At 28.5% G+C, this 23,266-nt stretch overlaps 1 protein-coding gene across 1 annotated transcript; it reads right to left on the reverse strand.

Annotated features, from left to right (window-relative positions):
* Positions 1–12,688: 12,688 nt before the first annotated feature.
* On the reverse strand, positions 12,689–12,868 carry BDR25DRAFT_243279 (uncharacterized protein; the record flags this gene model as incomplete). The annotated part of the gene is made up of 1 exon (XM_033685814.1): positions 12,689–12,868. A coding segment is annotated over one exon (180 nt), but the record flags the coding sequence as incomplete, so codon positions are not given.
* Positions 12,869–23,266: the final 10,398 nt, after the last annotated feature.

Consider the following 23,266-nt stretch of genomic DNA (forward strand, 5'->3'; position numbering starts at 1 on the left):
AAGCCTTTAAAGCACTAAAACAGGCAGCTACTTATAAAGGATAGTAAGGCTATACCTAAGCTGCAACATATGTCGCGAACATTTTAAAAAAAAAAGAAAAGTTTTCTTTAGAATAACTAATAATAAGAATCTTTGCTTAGAAGCTAAGATATTAATTTACTTATAGTAACTGCTAGAAATATAGTAATACACATAACATATAAAGCTGTAAAAAATTAATGTATAAAGTGCGCATTAATAATAATGCTAAAACCTACAGTATACTAAAAGAAATTGCTAAGACACATTACACAGTTATAAACACTAAAGAATAATAAAAGATGTTCTAGAAAATTCTTAACAACAGAAAAGGCTCTAACTAGTAATGCACACTACTATTAACACCTAACCTATGTTAAGAACAAACTACTACTTCTCCCCTAGCATTAGCTATTACCTGCAAAGACCTAGAAATCTAATAAGATAAGAGATATTATATTCCCTGTAGAAGTAAGTAACATAATAAGTTCTAGTGTACCTACTAAAGTTACCTGCTATAAATAATAAGAACTAAGGAATATCTAAGGTAGACATAAGTTTAACTAATCCTAGTACAAAACAACCTTTAGGGATGTCCCTACACCTAGTACCTATGCAGCAATAAATACTGTATTAAGCACTAGCTAACTAAGCATAGGGCTAGCTAATGCCTTATTAATAGAGTATAGTGTAAAATAAATTTAACTTAAAACAGAAGAACTTATTACTAAAGCTAAAAGAACTAACAACTAGATATCCTTTAACATACTACTGCTAAGAGGCAAATACTAAGCAATACTAGGCTATAACTAGCTCTATAAGCATAACCTACTAATTAATTAGTAAACTATGTCCTTAACTAACTAGAATTGCAAGGAAGCAGCACAGTTAGCCTTCTATAAAGACTTTAGTAGGACCTATTAGCAAGAAATGTAAAAAAGTTCCCCTGTTAGGAACTAGAGGCCTAGGCTGTCTAGCTAATAAAGGAAGAGCTAGAAGAAATCTTTTTTAAAGAATTTAAAAAAGAATAAGACCTTAATTAGGTTAGAATCTATTAAATAACCTATAAAACAACTAGACTACTAGAAGAATACTAAGACTATAAGAATATGTTTAAGACCCTAGAAGATCTAAGAGAACTGCTACTACATTAGCCCTAGGATTACGCTATTAATTTTAAGCTAAACCTACAGCTAAAAACACATAAACTATAACCCCTAATAAAAGCTTAGAAGGACGCTTTGCAAAAGTACGTAGACAGAATGCTAGCTTAAGAACACATTAGAGAAAGCAACAGTTTAGTAGCATTAGCAGTAGTTTTTACAAAGAAGAAAAATAGCAAAGTAAAAGTATGTTAAGATTACTAAACCTTAAATAATAACACTATAAGGGATTAATACTCTTTACTAATTATTTAAGACATTATAAACTAACTTAAAGGAACTAAACACTTTACTAAGTTTAATGTCTAAGATAGATTTAACAAAATAAGGATTAAAAAAGAACACAAATAGATAATAGCTTTTTAAACCTTAGGAGGATTATATAAACTTCTTATTATGCTATTTAGACTAACTAACGCCTTAGCAACCTTCTAATAAGTTATTAACACTGCACTTAACCCCTACCTAGATATATTTGTACTTATGTATCTAAACAACGTTCTAATATACACTAAAAAGGACTAAGAAGACTATGTATCTAAAGTAAAACTTGTACTTAACTAACTCTAATAATATAGACTTTACTTATAACTAAAAAAATGTAAGTTTAACATATAAAAAACTAAATACTTAGGATTTATTATTAATAAAGAAGAGATAAAGATAGACCCTGCTAAAGTAAATAAGGTACTTAACTAGCTAACACTAACAATAGTAACAGAAATTAAAGGATTTCTAGGCCTTACTAGCTACGTACAAAGAATAATTAAAGACTACTTAAAAATTACACTTCCCCTTACAGACGCCACCTTAAAAGAAAGGGCAGCTTAGAAATTCTAATAGACAGTAGAAATAGAAGAAGCCTTTTAGAAGCTAAAATAAATAATAACAAGCTACTCTATCCTTAGAATGTACAACTCTACACTAGAAACAAAAGTGCACACAGACGCCTTCTTAAGAGTAGAGGAAGCAGCACTCTCTTAAAAACAAGAAAATAGTTAATAGCATCTAGTAGCTTATTACTTAGCAAAGTTTACACTACTAGAACAGAAATATACTATCTCTAATAAGGAACTAAAAGCTATAGTTAATGCATGCAGAAATTAGAAAGTTAAGCTCTAAGGTCTTAGTTAATAATTTATAATTCTTACTAACTATGTAAACTTTATTACCTTTTTTACTACTAAAAAACTCTCACCTATGCATGTACAATAGGCTATAGAACTTGCCTAATTTAATTTTATTATTAAACATGTAGCTAGAAGCAGCAACTAGCAGGTAGACGCCCTAAGTAGACATGCTAACTACTTTAAAAAAGATAAAGAAAATTCTAAAGAATTTATAATCTTTAAAAAAACTCTAGAAGAACTAATCTATAGAGGACTAGACTAAGAGAAACTACTATGTTCCTTTATAATAGTTAAACAAGAATAGAAAAACCTAATAAAGAAATATTATAAAGCCCCTATGTTTAGACACCTAGGAATTAGATTGCTATAGAAGAAAATTAAAACAGCTATACTCTAAGAAGTACTCTAATTAAAACACTTATGTGTTACAATCCTTGCTTCGGGAAGCACTCAGGTCTGTTGGTATTCCTCGGGGGGAAGGAGGACGGATATAAGGGGCCAATCCGGTAGGGTGTACAGTCCTACGTACAGGCTATTGGGCTAATGGAGGCTTGTGGAGAGTGACCGGATTGTGGTTTGCCCTATGTGCGGCAGTAGGGAGGCCAGGGTCAAACAGTCCTTATCAGACAGGGTTAGAGGTATATATAGTGCAAGATATACAAATAGTATTGCAGCTCCTTAGAAAGCTAAATGCTACTTAGTCTATGTAGAGAATAAACTAAACGTTAAACACACCTTCTAAAGGTTGTTTAAAGTGGGAACTATATACATGTGCTGGGACGCTAAGGGGAGTTGGCGGAGTCTATGGGAGCCTGCTAAGGGGAGCTCCTTGAGCTCCCTTGAGCTCCCCCAAGACGCGGCCTGTTTCCTTACTAGACAACGCATTCTTCTATAATCTCGGGCAGCCGCGCTATCTCCTTGTCTTCTGATTGGTCTGTAAGCGAGCCCTGTCCCAATCCAGCTAGATTGTGGAGCACCGCGGGTGGAGTTACGTTGGTCCAACCATAGACCGTAACATTATGTACTAAAGTCTTACAGGAATGTAATACCCGCAACTAAAATAATTCTAGACAACACAAGCCCTATAGATTACTTTAGCTAATTATAGCACTAACCTAGCTATAGATAATAATAACTATAGACTTTATTACTAGACTGCCACCCTTACGCAAACTTAGTACAAAAAGACTCTATAATATAATCACACAGGTTATAGACAAAACTACTAAATTTGTTTACTTATAGCTATTAAAAAAAACAATTACAGCTAAAGAATTTATGTTTAAACTAGAAAAAAACGTCCTAGCTATTTATAGTTACCCTAAGATTATTATCTTAGACTATAATAAATTATTTACTAGTAAATTCTAAACAGCTATAATTAAACACCTTAGAATTAACTATAAACTCTCTACTGCTTATTACTTATAAATAGACAGACAAACAGAAAGAGTAAACACAGAAGTAGAAAAGTATCTACGCAAATATGTATTATATAAGTAGACAGACTAGGCAGAATAGCTGCTAATAGCGCAGTTTACTATTAACACCTTAGAATTAGCTACTACTAAAGAAACCCTATATAAAGCTAATTTTAAATACGCTCTAAGATATAAGCTCTATAAAGCACAGCTAACAGACCTCTCTAAAGCTATAGACTGCACAACTAAACTTTTAGAGTTGCACTAGAAACTTACTAAAAAAGCGTAGTTAGCTAAGGAAGCTATAGAAAAAACAATAAATTAAAGAAAAAAACTAGCACTAGAAATACACTCTAATAATTACATATACTTAGACATAAAGAATCTTAAAACACTTAGGCCCTCTAGAAAGCTAGCTAAAAAACATATAAAACTATACTAAGTTATATAAACACGCCCTAGTATTTGCAAACTTAAGCTTTCTAAAGAAATGCAGATACATCCTTAGTTCTATGTCTTTAAGCTTAAACTTACGCCTAAGACTATTCTACTTGCCACTACTAGATAGAAAGAAGAAGAAAAGAAATATAAAGTAGAAAGAATTTTAGACTATAAAAAAGACAAATACCTAGTAAAATAGAAAAGATAGCTTACTAGCAAAAATACCTAAGAACCTATTAAAAGCCTGTTAAACACTCCTTAGGCCTTTTATAAATACCTAGAGTCCTTTCTAAATAAAACTATTCTAGAGAAAGCTCTCTAGACTAGAAAACACTATTATTAGTTAAAACTATAGTAGCATTAGCTAGCTATAATGTAGGAAGTCTGTAACCATTTAACATAGGTTAAAAAGAAGGAAGACTAGCTGCTTCTGCTTTAAGCGCTTTAAGCTTATCTAGTAATAAAAGGTCTTTTTTTAGATACTTTGCTTTTTAATCTACTAAAACCTTTAACTACTTCTAAACCTATTCTTGCTAAGCTATAAAAGACTAAAGACGCCTTAAAGACTTAGCTTACTTTTGCATCTCTCTTTTCTTTTCTTTTGTTTTCTTCTTTTTAGCTGCTTCTAGCTCTCTAAGTAGCTTTTTCTTCTCACACTTTAAATAATCTTAGGCTGCATTAGAAATAAAAGTGTTATAGTAACTACCTTTTTGCACACACTCTACACACTTGTCTAATAATAAGGATATTATGTAGGAGAAACTATAAGACTAGCATAGACTACAGGGACGCATCTTTATACAATAAAGAGGATTAAGGCAAGTAACAGTATAAAGGCAACAGATAACAGCAGAAGAATAAAAAACCTAACAAGGCATAGTTAAGAAAGATTAGTATTAGACTAGCTTTTAAAGACAGAAATGCACTAGCTAAAAAGAAAATCTAACACTTGCAATAGAAAAAACATAACAGTAAAGACGCTAATTAGAAGGGAAGCCTGCGTGCTACAGCTAACAGTTAGACTATAATAACCTAACTAGCTGTCCTACATAGCCTAAACAACGTTAGATAGAAAACGCTTAGCCCTACGCTAAGCAAATTACGTGACAGGACAGATAAGGAATAGCTCTAGCTTTTAGACAAAAGCCTAGCAGAATGCATTGTCTAATAAGGACCTTAGCGTTGCAGGCAGTGCAGGTATTGTAGGCTGTTGCAGGCAATGCATGCAGCACCTGCAACGCATGCAAGCGCATGTAAACCCTATGTATATAGTCCTAATCACAACTATAGTTAGAAGGTTGTAATTACTGTTTAGTTTATTATCTACTCTTACCCCTTTAATAAACTAAGAAGCATTAAAACCTTTATAAATAGGACATTGCTAACTTGTATATCTTACACTATATATACCTCTACTTCTATTCCCACAGATTAGGTTTACTAGCTCCCTATACAGCCGCTGGGTTAAACCACAAGCCTGCCTACTCTACCCTCTCTATTCCCGCACTCTGCTGGACGGACTGTACACCCAATCTAGCTAAGTTCTCCCCTCTCCACTAAATATCATTATAGGCCGACGTACTCCCGAAAATACCATTTCGCCGGAGTAAGGATTGTAACACTAAACTACTTAGATATGCTAAAAGAATATTAAATATAGCTTACACTCTAAGCTTTTAAATTAAATATAAAACTTTTAAAAAAACATGCTATAGCTATGTATAAAGTTTTTTAAAAAATAATAAAAAACTATAGCACTAGACAACTTTTACAAGCTAATTCTATAGCTAACTTATAAAGGCTAGGTAATCATAAGAAGTAGGTAATTATTAAGACTATACTTAAGCTATATGCATATAGATTTTCCTCTTAAATAGCATTTATAGCTAATATAGCTAATTCTTTACACGCTAAGCATAATCTAGGCTATATTAGCATAAACTAGCCTAGTATATTTAGAAAGTGTTATCTAGAGCTTAAAGTAACATTTAAGCGTAGTATAACTATAAAAAAAGCTTTTTATAAAGGTCCTAGAGTAATTTAAAGCAGGTTTAGCCTTATAGAGAATATTAAAGCTAAGTATAGCATCTAGAATAATAACATGTATAACTTTAGCAAGATAGGCTTTATTATAGGCTAAATATTTATTAACTATACTTATGCTTAAAACTTTACTTTAAGCTTTAAATAATGCTTTATAAACATACTAGGCTAGTTTATGCTAATATAGCCTAGATTACGCTTAGCGCGCAAAGAATTAGCTATATTAGCTATAAATGCTATCTAAGGGGAAAATCCTTGCGCATATAGCTTAAGCATAGTCTTGACAATCACCTGCTCCTTGTTATTGCCTAGCCTTTGTAAGTTAGCTGTAGAATTAGCTTATAAAGGCTCTACTTTAGCTTAACATGCTTTTTAAACTTACTAAGTTAGTACTTAAAATAACAAAGTATTGTATAAATTATACTAAAGTAAGTTAAAAAGCTATTGCTTTTAAATTGTAAAGTAATATTCTAAAGTAGTTTTAGTATAGTAATATACTTAGTAATTACTACTTAGTTAGCTATAGTAAACCTATTAGTCTTTATTTATTATAAAGCTTAATAGTGCTTGCTTTTGCTTTTATTTTTAATATAGTAGATATAATAGCTAATACAGTAGTAATATATAGCTTATAGTTTAATAGCGCACCTAAAGTACTAATAACGTACCTAACGGGTTGGCCGGCCACACGGGTTAGCCGGCCACTTTTGCTAAGCCCCCACTAAAACCACCCTATTCTCTCGCAAAACAGCCTACTTTAGCCCTATATAAAGTAATACAACATAACATATTATTTAGAGTCTACTTCTACTACTTACTTATATGTACGCAAGTTATGCCTAGTCTAATTACACTGCCTGCATTACTTTTAACTTAGCTTACTTTCTTTAGCGCGCACCTATGTCTTTAGCTTCTTTCTATTACTACGCGCTCTAAACTCCTTTAGAGTAGTTAGACAAGCTTTATTCTTAACTATTAAAGTTTTTTTTGCCTAAATTTACTTTTTTTTATGCAATCTATGTTACATAGCAGCTTTATTTACTGCTTAAAGCTTTATAATCTTATAGCCTACTTTATTATGTTAATGCTTTAGATAACTGTTATCTACTTTTTATTACTTTACTATATTGCCTTTAGCTGTCCTTGTCTCTCTAAAGCTATAATAACTGCTCTAGTTAATATCTAGCCTATTATAAAGCCTAACTTGTTAAAGTTATACTTGTTTTTATCCTAGATACTATACTTAGCTTTTATGTTAGCTACTAGGCAAAACTAGCCCTAAATAACCTCTAGATCCTTATAGAGCGCTCTTTTATAATTATACTTATAATTAAACTTTATTATAAACTTAGAGCAGTGCTTAACCTACATACTAGTCTAGTTTAAGCTAACCTAGCCTAGATTGCGCTCTGCAGGCAAGGAATTAGCTATATTAGCTATAGCTATAAGCCTAGGGGGAAATCTGCGCGTAATAAGCTTAAGTATATACTTAACAACTACCTTCTTCTTAAGCTTAGTTAGATTTCTTAATTTAAGCTAGCATTCTGCTTATAAAGGCTGTCTAGCGCGTTAATTGCTTAGTGTTGTGTAAAAGACATTATAGATAGCTGCATTGTGTTGCAAGAAGAGTTTTAAGTCTTATTTAAAAGCCTAAAAAGCAAGCTGTATTTAATGTTCTTTAGAAGATTTAATCTCGTGTTGTTGTTAAGGCATTATGTAGATAGGTAGAGTTTAGTAGGGGCTTGGCAAAAGTGGCCGGCCAACCTGTTAGGTACGTTAGTAAAATTTCTAATGTATAGTAATAAGCTTTACTTATTATACTATTTCTTATTTATATACAAGTAGCTTAGTATTAGTAAGATGACAAAAGCTTTTACACTAATATTACTTAAGAATATTAATAACGTACCTAACAAGTTAGCTAGCCACACAGGTTAGCTAGCTACTTTTGCTAAGCCCTTTTAACACTCTACCTATCTACATAATGCCTTAACAACAACACTAGATTAAATTTTCTAAAGAACATTAGATATAGCTTACTCTTTAAGCTTTTAAATAAAACTTAAAACTTTTTTTATAACATGCTATAGCTATTTATAATATTTTTTATATAACACTAAGTAATTAACACACTAGACAGCCTTTATAAGCAGAATGCTAGCTTAAATTAAGGAATTTAACTAAGCTTAAAAAGAAAGTAGTTATTAAGTACATACTTAAGCTTATTACACGCAGATTTCCTTTTAAGCTTATAGCTATAGCTAATATAGCTAATTCCTTACGCGTAAAGCGTAATCTAGGCTAGGTTAGCTTAAACTAGCCTAGTATATAAGTTAAGCACTGCTTTAAGTTTATAATAAAGTTTAATTATAAGTATAATTATAAAAAAGCACTTTATAAAAATCTAGAGGTTATCTAAAGCTAGTTTTACCTAGTAGCTAATATAAAAGCTAAGTACAGTATCTAGAATAAAGACATATATAACTTTAATAAGTTAAGCTTTATAATAAGCTAGATATTAACTAAAGTAGTTATTATAGCTTTAAAAAGATAAAAATAGTTAAAAGTAATATAGTAAAGTAATAAAAAGTAAATAATAGTTATCTAAGGCATTAATATAATAAAGTAGGCTATTTTACTTTTTGTTATTTTTACAGGCTGCTATTACTTTTTTGCCTAGTTTAAAACTAAAAATCTGCTTTAAAACTAAGTTATTATAGTCTTTAAAAATAGCTAGATAATAAATAAGCTTAGGCTATAGTAGTTAAAGCACTTTAATAAGCATATAAAAAAAAGTTATAAGCGCTTATTAGCTTTTTATTATTAATGGCTATAAAAGCTATAACTTACTTAATTTCTAGTAGTACTATAAGAAAAATAAAATTATTACTATTTATATACTTTTACACTTATTACACTTTTTATAGCCTTTTAATATAGGTTGTTTTACTTTTTTAAAAAAAAGTATATAAGCGCTAAGCTAAAGATCTTATATATAACTAAATTACTTATATTATAAAACTTAAGTTTCTACTATGCTTTATACACACTTATAATATAGTAATTACTTTTAGTAATATCTAAGAAGGGTTTTAAAGCGCTAGTTTAGTTTTATTTAACTTAAAATAAGTTAAAATAGCTTTTAATATCTAGTTATGTACTTTATTACTACTACTACTTATTAATAATAAGCTCTAGTAGTTATAAACCCTAAGTAATACTTTAAAACTTAGGTTATAATTAATGCTTATAAAAATAAAAATTTAGGGGTATATAAATAGCTTACTAATGTCTATAGTAAAGGCTTTTAAAAAGGTTTTAAAGAGGGCGGCAATTATTATGCATAAGCTAGTATTAGTATAAAAAAAATTTATAAAGTTTTAAGTAGTAAATAAGGCTGCTATGTAACATAGATTACATAAAAAAAAGTAGATTTAAGTAAAAAAAACTTTAATAGTTAAAAATAAAGCTTATTTAACTACTCTAAAAAAGTTTAGAGTATGTAGTAATAAAAAGAAGCTAAAGACACAAGTGCGTACTAAAAAAAGTAAGCTAAGTTAAAGGTAATATAAGTAGTGTAATTAGACTAAGTGTTGAATGGACTCTCTGCTAGCTAGCACTTGGTGTCAGCAAATGCGTACAAGACGGAGAGGTTTGCACGGTGTAAACATCGCACAGGGGTGTTAGGTAACTAGTGTTAATTGCTTCTTGTTATTTCTATTGTACAAAGGAAAGGGGTTAATATAGTCCTAAACTCTGCGCACAGATCTCTGTGCACAGAGATCTAGGCGCATCTAAGCTATGTGACTATTAACTAGGCGCCTAAATATTACTATTTAAATATTAGTAACTTTTTCTTTTTCTTTTATATAAGACTTGCCTTATTTACACATATAGTAGACAGGTTGCTATAGGGCCCTTTTTACCTATCTTATAACGTACTTCATGGGCGAGTTGCTCACACACCCGAGTCACTTACTTTTGCCAAGACCCCACTAAACCACCCTTCCTACACTAATGCATTCCCCACAACACTACTTAGACGCGCTAAAAGAATGTTAGATACAGCTTGCGCTCTAAGCTTTTAAATAAGACATAAAACTCTTAAAGAAATGTGCTATAGCTATGTGCAAGGTCTTATAAAAGACAATAAATAACTATAGCGCTAGACAACCTTTATAAGCTAATTCTACAGCTAAATTACAGAGGCTAGGCAATAAAAAGGAGCAGGTAATTATTAAGACTATACTTAAGCTATATGCGTAAGGAATTTCCCCTTAAATAGCATTTATAGCTAATATAGCTAATTCTTTGCGCGCTAAGCGTAATCTAGGCTATGTTTGCATAAACTAGCCTAGTATGTTTGTAAAGCGTTATTTAGAGCTTAAAGTAACATTTAAGCGTAAGTACAACTATAAAAAAGCCCTCTGCAAGAGTCCTAGGGTAATTTAGGGCAGGTTTAGCCTTATAGAGAATATTAAAGCTAAGTATAGCATCTAGGATAATAACACGTATAACTTTAGCAAGATAGGGTTTATAATTAGCTAGATATCTCTTAACTATACTTGCGCTTAAAACTTTACTTTAAGCTCTAAATAACGCTTTATAAACATACTAGGCTAGTTTATGCAAACATAGCCTAGATTACACTTAGCGCGCAAAGAATTAGCTATATTAGCTATAAATGCTATCTAAGGGGAAATTCCTTGCGCATATAGCTTAAGTATAGTCTTAATAATTACCTGCTTCTTTTTATTACCTAGCCTTTGTAATTTAGCTGTAGAATTAGCTTGTAAAGGTTGTCTAGCGCTGTAGTTATTTATTGTCTTTTATAAGACTTTGCATATAGCTACAGCACATTTCTTTAAGAGTTTTATGTTTTATTTAAAAGCTTAGAGTGTAAGCTGTATCTAACATTCTTTTAGCGCGTCTAAGTAGTGTTATAGGGAATGCATTAGTGTAGGAAGGGTGGTTTAGTAGGGTCTTGGCAAAAGTAAGCAACTCGGGTGTGTGAGCAACTCGCCCATGAAGTACGTTATAGGCTTAAGTCTATTAACTAACACTTTAACTTTAACAGTTAGTTAGTTATATAAAATTAGTTTTTTAAGAGCAGAGTTTAGCGCCTTCTTTATATAGGCATTTATAGAGTTGTCTCTTTTATTAATCTACCTAATCTTTATAATCTTTCTTTTATTATATAATTTTTAAATTAATATAATATTAATTATAAGTCTTTTCTTATTTATTATCTTAAGCTTTATAAGACATTTATACAAAAATCTTAAATCTATGCATAGTATAATAGGTATAGAAGGTATTCTAAGCATATGTGTAATCTAGTTAATAGTTGTACTTAGTGTAATTGCGCAGTTAAATCCTCCTACTATTCTGTACAGCTTACTAGCTAGGATAGAGCAGGTAACGCGTTTACACTTAGAGAAGTTCTAGTGTATAATATTACTTATAATTTTAAAGTTATATAAGTTCCTAGTTTATTACTTAGTTTTAAGAATAATAAAAAAGCTAAGCTATAAACTTAAGTTCTTATTATTTATAAATAATTTATTAGTAAAGATAAACAACTTTATATAGAAAAGATTAAGTAGTACATATAATAATCTTTTATTCTAGTTATTAATTTACTATTAGATTTATACATTTAATGCCTTAATATTGTTATACAACAGCAACACAACTTAAGCGGCAGTAGACAGGTTAAATGCTGCCTTAGGTTAACATACTAATGCAATATAGGCACCTTGCGCGCGCTGTTCAACGTACTTCTGCGCGGCATCCTCTACCTTAGACTCTATTATGTGTAGATTTTTAGCTTAACCTTTTTATATAAAAATAATATTATTTTATATAAAGTAGATCTTTCCTTTATTAAATTTAATAGCTTAATTATGTAATAGTATAGTCTTAGGCTTTACTTAAAAGTTAGCTTTAAGCAATTTTTTTTCTCTTTTTATGTAAAATTAGCTATAATAATACTAAGAGTATTATTTATCTACAGTCCTATAATACTAAACACTGTTAGGCTTTTATGTGTAATTAATAAGCATAAATTATATAATAAGGTTTTTATAAAAAGTCTATTTTTATAATAGTTATAGTATGTCTTAAACTAATACAAGCCTAACTCTGCTACGCTGTATAGTAGTTATACAACTCTAAATATTATGTGTAGAGAGAAGCTTTTATAAAGTTCTCTTAGTAGTTATGTAAAAAGAGTGTAAATAAGCTTATCTATTAATTATACATATACCTAAGTAATATTGTGTAGTTTATAGTGCATGTTATATAAAGCTATTAGTAATAGGCTAATAGCTAGAATTAACCTCTAACTTATTTTCTAAATTATAAAAAACTATGTAAGAATTTTTTTCTTCTTTTTATTTAAATATTTTATAAACATAAGTTGTAACTTTTTATATAGTTTTATTAATTTCTCTTTAACTTTATATATAAGTTAAAGGTTAAAGATCTGTCCCTTATAAATTAATAAATTATATAAAAGTACCTTAAACATACTACTTATAATTAAACTTTTTATTTCTGTATAGTCTAATTCTTTAAATAGTCTTCTAGGTGTTATAATTACACTGTCTACATAGAGCTTAATTGCTAGCGCGTAGTCTTTCTTTTTCTTTTAAGTTAGAAATGTTGTAGCCTATAGATTCTTATATAGTCTCCTTTAGCCTTTTTTAGCTAGCTATAGTTCTAGTTTTAGTTTATATAATAAATTTAATGCTACTTAAGGGGCTGTTTTATGTAGTCTATTAACTAGAGTTAGTTGCTTGCGTAGGCAACCTCTCTTTTATGCCTGTAGAGGATCTCTTTATACTAGGGCTAGTTTGTCTAGATCTAGTAATTCTTATATAAGTTTATTCTTATCTTTTATATAATAATATAGCATAACTTATATGTAGTAGAGTTTTACTAGACTGTTCTTTATCTTAATAATAATGTTTAAAGCCTTAATTTCCTTTACTACATGTAGTCCTGTCTATTTCTTCTTCTTTTACTATGTCTTTACTTTAGAACTAAGTAGGAGATTTAGTACTTTATATAAAGTTAAGCTATTTTAGGTATTAATTACATAATTAATATTAACTTTTACCCTTTTACTTTAAAGCATTCTTATTGCCTTTTATATAGCATTAGCCTGCGTAGTAATGTTAGAAGATAGTGTAGAATCTATGTTAATTCTTAAGTATATTCTAAATATAAGTAATATAAGTATAAGACTGTTTAGTTTTACTATATTATTTAAGGCTTTAACAGCTATCTATAACACTAATTTATTATTTATATAATTATCTAATTCTGCACAGAGGATATTATATGCATGTTGTAGTAGTGCGTGCGCGCGCTTAATCTTCCCTATAGCCTAATAGGCTTCTACTAGCATTTGTTAACATGTTGCTCTTATAATCTTTATGTAATTCTAGAAATCTTTAAATGCAAAGTTTATACTAGGGTTATGTATAATATAATTAAGTAGGCCTTAGTACATGTTAATTTAACACTTGCAGAGCGCGTCTTAAGTATCTTATATAGACATTAATTTTAAAAAGGTTGCTGCTTAGAATAATATATTTATGTTAATTATATGTAGTACGTTTTAGTTACTAATTTATATAACATTAATTACTATTTTATAGTTAAAGTGTAAGTTGTCTTTAATTATAAACTTAAATCTTTATAGCGCTAAGTTATGTAGCTAACATATATAGCAGAACTTCTTAATTTTCTTAAGTATAGAGGGATTAACATTATGTCTAGTGTTTTTAAGCATTGTGTAAAGTTGTTTTATATAAGAATAGCTAAATTTTCTATATAGTTGTTAAAGTTTATGTTTAGTAAAAAAAAACATTAATTTCTTCTTTTATATATTAAAAAATAGATAACTCTATTTTTGTATAACTAGGACAGTATTTCTATTGCTTTGTATAATTACATTCTGCATGTTGTTAAAGTACGCACCTATTTAGTCTGCGTCTGCTAGAGACAGTAGGAACAGTGTTAGAGTGTCTAGAATGTGATATGTTACATTACTAACTAAGTTAGTAATTTATATAGTACTAATTAATTTTATTAATTCTTGTCTTCTAAAGCTAATACTTTTCTTCCTTAGTGTCTAGTCTACTTTTGTATAAGGGAATTCTTGCAGGTATGCTTTAAGTTGTAACTTCCTTACAGTAGAGATTTTTACTGTGCTAGTATTCTATAGTTTACCTTAGTATACTGTACAGTATTAATCTTTAAGAATAAACTGTTCTGCGTATCTTTTAGGTTCTAGGCTGTAGATGTCCTCTGCAGTCACGCAGTAAAGAAATGTAGCATTAGTAAGGTAGTTAATAATCTTCTTACCTTTCTTTTTATTTAGGTTATTGTTATTGTGTAACTTTTTTTTCTTCTACTTTAGTTTACTTTTAAACTTTTAAATATATATATTTACCTTTTTACACATTAGTGTCTTATTATAAAATCTTTTATATAAAGAGATATATTAGCATTTTACATAAAATTAATTTATATAAGAATAATTTATTAACTAATATTCTTTCTTATAATAAACAAAGCATTGCTTTAATTATGTAGAGGACTATAGTCTAAATAATCCTTTATATTCTCTTAAGCTTTTTTTATGTTGTTAATAGCTATATGTATGTAGTAAGCTATATTACCTATTAGTGTAGTACACATCTTAGAATTTATTTATAAATGCATTATTCTATTAATTAATTATAACCTAAAGTGCTAAATAAAGGTTACTGTATAGTGCTTTATATATAGGCTTAATTAAGAACATTGCTTATTTAAGTTTAAGTTGCCCTTAGCATGCTTATATAATAGCAGTGTAAAGCAGTATTTTACTTTAGAATTATAGACTAAGAGCTTTTTATGTAAAAGTAAGTTTATTAATTATAGCTTTAAAAGCTTTATATAGAGTTTTTATAAAGTTTTTTTACTTACTTTATGTAAAGCTTATTATTATCTAATCTATCTAATACTAGTTATAGTTTATGTTAGTATTAAAGTAATTACTAAGCTACTTATACAGTAACTTCTATAATTATCCTAGACTAATATTATAAAAGTAGAACATGTGTGCGCGCTTTTTAAAGATATTAAGAAAGATGCTTGCATATAATGCCTTAAAAATAGTAAGGTGTTAGTAAAGCTTAATAAATACTATAGCCTTATTAGCTAAGATATTATATAGTTGCTTTATATAGTTGTTCTTCTTTCTCTATAGCTTTTAGAATTATATAACCTTCTTAGGTGTAAGGTTCTCTGCTGTAATATCTTGTGTAGGTAGAAGTTAGTATAGATTATACAGTAATTAAATTATATGTAGTAGGTACAAGCTTTAAGGAATCTTATGTAGAGCTGTAGCTACAGGAATATGTAGCTGCCTAGTTATGCTCTTGTACAGTGAGCTATTGCAAGGTAGTTATACTAATTATAGAGGAAGTATTAGGTCTGCAGGTAATTTATATAGAGACATCCTCTGTTGTGTTAAGACTAGTAATAGTAGTAATAGTTTTATATAATGCTTTAGTAAAATAGTAAACATGTATTCTTTTTTTATAAGTTTATATAGTGTAGTAGCCTTTGTTATATTTTTCTTAAAGCTAATGCCTTTATTCTATAAGGTAGTAATTAGTTTTTATAGAAATAGTTAGCTAAGATTTTTAAAGTGTATAAGCTTCTACTTTATAAAGTTATTTTAAAAGTTCTTAAGTGTATATATGTCTATTGCGCTTAATGTGTAAAGTTCTATAATTAAGTTAGCTATGTATAAATTAAGCTTATTTTTAAGTGTGTTATCTAATAGTTTAATTTTATTTACTTAATCTTTAATGTTTATCTGCTTTGCTAGGGTCTTTGCTAAGATGCCTATAAAAGGTACATATTAGTTATATGTTAATATGCTATGCTAGCTAGTTATAGATAGAGCTGGCGTTGCTTGTTGCTCTATAGTAGTTAGTTATGCGTTGTTGCGCGCTGTCTTACTTCTTGTTGTACGCTGCCTCTAAACAGCCTTGTGCGAAAAGATAAAACAGACCTTCTAGTGTTAAACAAGCACTACTATTTATATAATACCTTTAAATAGTATTGTACAGATAGGTTTCTTACTTTTGCTTAGGTAACTAAATAAAGATTTATAGCTACTTACATGTAAATTAGACTCTATCTTTACTCTTACTAATTTATAGTTAAAGTAGTAAGGAAAAAGATTCTTCTTATACATAAACTTTTAAATAGAAAGGTATAAGAAAAGCTTTCTCTTTTACAGTATTTAAACTACTAATTAGTGTTAAATAGACTCTCTATGTCACGATTGTGCACGAGTAAGGTTATAGAGCTTCACAGAGGTCTAGTTTAATTACTACGTGAGGTATTATAGTAGGTACAAGATGTTGTGTGAGGAACAAGAAGGTTTAGAAGAAAATTAGTAATTAAATACTTAGCTTAGAAGTCTAAGCGCTTTAGGTATAAATTAAGCCTATTTTAAGTTTAGTTAGTGTTAAAGCAGTTTATACTTAAGTTTATGTCTATATTATGTTATGTTTATGTTAGACGTGCACTAATAATACTCTAGTACATGTCTAATACAGTTATGTCTAGGATCTAGAGAGGATACTGTAACAGTACCCCCCCCCTTATTAGAAAAGGAATTCTTTACATTAGTAGTTCTAGCATTAAGTTGTTTTTATTAGGGTATAGGTTTAGTTTAGATAAGTATTAAGTGTAGAATTAAGTTACTATAGAGTTCTTTTGTAGGGCTTCTGCAGGTTTCTATAACAGTTTGTTATATCTAGTCTATTTTATAAAGTATTTATAAATATGTTTCTTTTTATTAAACTAGATCTATTTAATGTCTTTTACAACATATTCTAGTTTATTATTTATAATAATAAGTTTAAGTAGCAGGTTTAGCTATCTAGGTAGATAGTTAGATTTAGAGGCTACTTAGCGCAGCAACAATACATAGAACACAGGGTGTATTTTTATGCTGTTAGGTAGGATTAATTAGTAAGTATATAATAAGACTATATAAGCTACTATAAAGGGGCTAAAGTTCTTTTAATTAAGTTTCTTTAATTATTAGTTTATTTAGATATTTCTAGCGTCTAGCTAGACCTTCTTGCTAGCTGCATACGTAGGGGTAAGGGTTTAGAATTAGTTTATGTACTCTTATTAAAGAGCTTAAGCCTATGTAAGCTTTTTATAAACATATTTAGATATATTTTAAATCTTATTAATAAGTCTATTTATGTCTATTACTTATATAAATTAATAAGTTAGTTAAGAGGTATTTAAAAGTAGTTTAAATTCTATTTAGAGGTAGTATCTATAGTTTGCTAAAAACAAAGATACTTATGTTAATTTAAATATTATGTTATTAGCTTTAAACTATGCTATAGCTAACTATTTTACCTAGTTATTCTACTAGTAGTTTGTGTACACTTATAGGACTTATTTTATTACAGTGTTTGTGTTCTTAGTCTAGCTATTAGTCTCTAAGTAAAAAGCTGTAGATAGATAGGGGATAATTTAAAGCTATTTACAGAGTTTGTTCTAAAAGGCTAAGACAAACTGCGTACCTCTGTCTAATATAATTATGTTAGGTAGGCTATAGTAAACTTATACGTATTAGTAGAATAACTAGGCTATATTAGGGGCAGTTATAAAAGAACATAGTATTAAGTGTTAATACTTAGTTAAGTAATTAATAACTACTATAATATTTATATACTCTTTAAATAGAAGTAGGTTTATAATAAAATTAATTAATATGTCTTTTTAAGCTTATTTAGAGATTAGAAGTAGTTTAAGTAGGCTATTATACTTTTTTTAAAAGGCCTTTACTTTACAGCAAGTATAGCAACATAATACATATTAGCGTACAGTATAGAACATGCGGGGCTAGTAGTACTCTCTCTGTAGTAGGTTAAGAGTCTTTTCTCTGCCTAGGTATCCTTTAATAGGCAAGTTATATATAATTTAGAGTAGTTTAATTCTTAGTTTATTAAAATTAGAGATTATAAGTTAGTTATAGTAATATAGCTTACTATTTTAGTTTTTATAGTTAGCTAGTGTTACCTTCTTTAACTAACTAGTGTTATTTTAGAGTAGGTCTAAGGTTTCTTAGATAAATTTATTATTTAGATACTTATTAGTAATAATTTAATTAATTATTTAATTTATTTTATTTAAGTTAAAGTTTAAAAATAGCTTAAGTTAAAGTAAAGTTTAGTGTTAAGCCTTTTACACTTCTTTCTAAGTAAAGATGTCTTAGAATTGCTTTATAAAAGCATCTAGTTTCTCTTTATTTTAACTAAAATAATAAGTAATCTTAAAATTAAAATAAAACAGGTATTTAGACTAATAGGCTTATTAGTAGCTAAGTTATTTTATAGTTACAAAGTACTATAAGTTCTTATAGTTAAATAAGACCTATATTAGATGCGCTGCACTTTCTAGTTTAGGTTGCTATTATTTAAAGTAGTGTACTATAGTAAGCAATTTCTTATTATAGATCTTATAATTACCTTCTATAGAACTTATTCTTTTTAAAAAATATGTAATAGGCCTAATAGTCCTGTCTAGCTTAGTCTAAAAAAGAACTCCTGCTACTATATAGTCTAAGGCATTAGCTTTTATAAGTATTAGTAGTTTAAAGTTAAAGTAGTAGAGTATTAAAGCTTTAGTAAAGGCTTTCTTTAGCTAGTTAAAAGACTATTAGTAATTTAAGTTAAAGTTAAATTAGATTTTTTTTTTAGTAAGTGTAATTATAAAGCTTACTTACTATAAAAAGTTGTTAATAAATTATTAGTAAAAGTTAGTAAATTCTATAAAAGCTTAAACATCTTTTATGTTTTTTAAGTATTACTAATCTAGCACAGTTTAAACCTTAATAGGGTTTATTTAGATACTATCTATAAAGATTACATATTCTAAATATATAACCTTTAATTAGTAGAACTTATATTTGTCTATGTTAAGTTATAGACCTGCTTCTTTTATAGCCTTTAGCACTAGGCGTACATGCTGTTTGTGCTTTAAAAGGCTATTACTATAAATTAGAATATTATTAATATACATAGTGCAGAACATGTCTAGGTAGGGTTAAAGCAAGTTGTTTATAAAATATTAAAAAGTACTAGGCGCGTTAGCTAAGCTAAAGGGCATTACTAGGTACTTAAATAGTCTGTATTAGGTCTAAAATACTATTAGCTACTTATTACCCTTTACTATCTTTAGCTTATTAAAGGCAGTAATAATATTTAACTTTATAAAATACTTTACTTTACTTAGTTAGCTTAGAGTTTTCTATAAAAAAGGAATTAAGTATTAGTTTTTAATAGTAATAGTATTTAGTCTTTAGTAGTTAACATAGAATTAAAGCCTACCTCTAGGTTTCTTTATAAATAGTATAGGTAACACTACTAGTAAGAAGCTAGCTTAAATAAACCTTTTTTTAAGTTCTTATTAAAGTATTTTTAGAGCACTTTTAATTTATTTAGTAATATCTTATATAGTAGCCTATAACTAAGTTGTTTGCTAGGCTTAAAAGTTATTTAGTAATTATATAGATGTTATATTAAAAGCTTATTAAACTTATCTTAAAAAAAAATATGTAATAAGTTATAGTAGTCTTAAAAGACTATTATTCTTAAGTTAGTGTATTTTTAGAGAGCTAAAGCTTAGTCTATATTAGAAATTATAACTGTGTAGATTTTATAATCTAGTTATTAAGCTAGGGTTATAAATAAGGCAGGTTCTATATAGCAGATGTTTATTTACTGTTTAAGTTCTAGTTTATGTTTAAATTAAGTAAGTAAAAATTTCTTAAAGGCTTTCTTTTTTTTAAGTTTAAGTAGTTGTTAAATTATTTTACATAGCCTATTTTAGTAAAAGGCCTAGCTTATTAGCTTTACTTAAGTAGTTTTTTTTTAAGTTATTAAAAAGTAAGTCTAAAGACTTTCTATATTAAGTGCTACTTAGGTATTATTTAAGTGTAAGTGTAAGCATATGTCTTAGTATTAAAAAGAGTTAAAGTTTAGAACTTACTCTTAGTAATTAAAGGCAACTTTATGCTAATATAGCTATAGTTGTTCTAGAATTAAGTTATAACATCTTATGTTTATTACATAGAGCTTAATCTACTCCTTATAGTGTTAGTAGGTAATTATAATAGTTATAGTATAAAAAATAAAACTTTTTTTAAGTTATTTTTTATTAAATCTAGTTAAGTAAATTATTTAGGTAAGTAGTGTTAATTAAAGATTTAGTTTACATGCTAGTTTTTTATTAATATAACTTATGCTATTTACTTCTAAGTTAATAAGAGCTTATATTAGAGCTAATATAGTTTTTTATTATAAATATATAAAAATATTAACTTAGTACTTTTAGTTGTTAGTAGGGGACTTAGCCTATAAGTTAGCAGAGATCTAGTGTTAAATTAGTCCTAAGAGGCAACTTAGCCCTAGGGCAAGCCTTTTTACAGGCTTCTACTGCTATAGCTGCAGCTACATTAAGAGTAGTAAAAAGAATTAAAGCTTAAATATAAGTTAAAGCCTTTATAAAAATAAAAATAAAATAGTAAGAATTTTTAATAAGTGCTAGCAGCACTACTTACATAAACTTAAAAAAAAGAAATAAAGTAGTTTTAAAAAATATAACTATACTTACTACACTTAAAGTATTAATTTTTTTTTTTATAATCTTTACACTTTCTAGAACTAACTAAAGCATAATTTAAATTAATTTTTATTATATTAAGGTTCTTATTTACAACTGCACTAGTTTAGAGGCGTATTAGGGCTTGTATAGGGAGGAACCTTATGTTATTATTATAGGTAGTAATTAGGTTTACATATGCATTAAAGTTGTTTAAAAGGGGTTTTCCTACTATAGCGTGTTATAGTTTAGTTAAAAGGGAGTTATATAGAGCTATAATTAGACCTATTTTATTTAGGCCTGTATTAAAAGCAAGTTAGTAAAACTTAGTAAAGTGTAAAGTAAAGCTTTTTTTTTTTTATTATAAAGTGTTTAAGTAACTTAGAGCTGTTAACTTTTTATTTAAGTCTTTATAAGTTACTTATAAAAACACTATAAATTAATCTAAGTTAATAATATCTTTATTTATTAGTAAGTTAATTAAAGCTATTATATTATAATTAAGTTAAAAGTAAGTGTATAGTAACTAGAAGTGTTTAAAAGAAAATTAGTCTATGTTTTCTTTAAGTTTATATTAAAGCTTATGTAGAAAGGAAAGTAGGTCTTTCTATTTTCTATTAAACAGTAAGGGATTAGGGAGTTAGTTAGATTTTATTACTAAGTTAAAAAGGTTATAAGTTATAGGTAGCATTAAGTAGAAAAAAGTTAAGCTATTTTTAGACTTTTAAGTAAGCTTTAAGGCTAGTAAGTTCTTAGTTTTTACTACTATAATAAAAGTTAAGGCAGAAATAGACTACTTAATAATATAAAGCTATTTTTTAAAGTCTTTTTAAAAAGCTTTAAAGCTTATAATATAGCAGCTTTCTTATAAAGTAAGCACTTTTTAAAAAGCTTTTTAGCTTACTTTAATAGCTTAAAGTTATATAAGTACTAAGCTTATTAAATTAAATTTAGAGGCTATTCTTAGCTAAAGTTTTAACATAATGTAATATTATAATTATGCATAAGTAAGGTTATAGAGCTTTACAGAGGTCTAGTTTAATTACTATATAAGGTATTATAGTAAGTACAAAATGTTATGTAAGAAATAAAAAGGTTTAAAAAAAATTAGTAATTAAATACTTAGCTTAGAAGTCTAAGCACTTTAGGTATAAATTAAGCTTATTCTAAGTTTAGTTAGTGTTAAGGCAGTTTATGCTTAAGTTTATGTCTATGTTGTGTTGTGTTTATGTCAGACGTGTACTAATAATACTCTAGTACGCGTCCAATACAGTTATGTCTGGGATCCGGGGAGGATACCGTGACACTCTACTAGCTAGCACTTAGTGTTAGCAAATGCGTACAAGACAGAGAGGTTTGCATGGTGTAAACATTGCATAGGGGTGTTAGGTAACTAGTGTTAATTGCGTCTTGTTGTTTCTATTGTATAAAGGAAAGGGGTTAATATAGTCCTAAACTCTGCGCACAGATCTCTGTGCACAGGGATCTGGGCGCATCCGAGCCACGTGACTATCAACCAGGCGCCCGAATATCACTATTCGGACACTAAGCATAACTTATATATATATAAGTAAGTAGTAGAAGTAGACTTTAAATAATATCTTATGTTATATTACTCTATACAAGGCTAAAGTAGGCTGTTTTACGCTAGAATAGAGTAGTTTTAGTAGGGGCTTAGCAAAAGTGGCCGGCCAACCCGTGTGGCTGGCTAACCTGTTAGGTACGTTATAGTTAATAGACTATTTTTATAATAATTACTTAAATATTAATTCTTATTAGTATACTTAGCTAGGTTACTATTATATATGTTAGTGTTACACTTAGTAATTATAGGTTACCTTGTAAAGTTAATTATATAGGTGCTAGAGTAAAGATATTAATCTTTTAGCTTACAGCTATACTTTAGACCAAAGTGCTTAGCAGTAGTATTATTAGTAAAGCGTTATTTAGTATAACGTAGCTAAGCTATGTAGATAAACTTTAAAAAACTCTATAATGTACTTTACAGGCAAGTTGCTTACACACCTAAGTTACTTACTTTTACTAAGACCCTACTACACTACTTTTCTTATACTAATTAGCAGAGCTTGCTCTGCTTATTATATTCGGGTTTGCAGAACGAAAAGTTTAGCAGAATCTCCTCTTTTGGACGCGCTAGTTAGTCAGAATTTCTTCGGATAAACCCCGGTAACGCTGTTTCTCTGTCAGCTTATGTGTTTCTTATATTCTTTTTTAAAAAAAAATGTATACCTAATGTAAGTGCACCTTTATGCTAATTTGCATGCAGTTTGCTCTAGCATGCGTTGTGTAAAACATATTTAAATTATGGTTAGTTGCGTCTGTTCCA

The sequence above is a fragment of the Lindgomyces ingoldianus genome (genome assembly GCF_010093535.1).
Source record: "Lindgomyces ingoldianus strain ATCC 200398 unplaced genomic scaffold BDR25scaffold_48, whole genome shotgun sequence".
In the NCBI taxonomy this organism is placed as follows: Eukaryota; Fungi; Ascomycota; class Dothideomycetes; order Pleosporales; family Lindgomycetaceae; genus Lindgomyces; species Lindgomyces ingoldianus.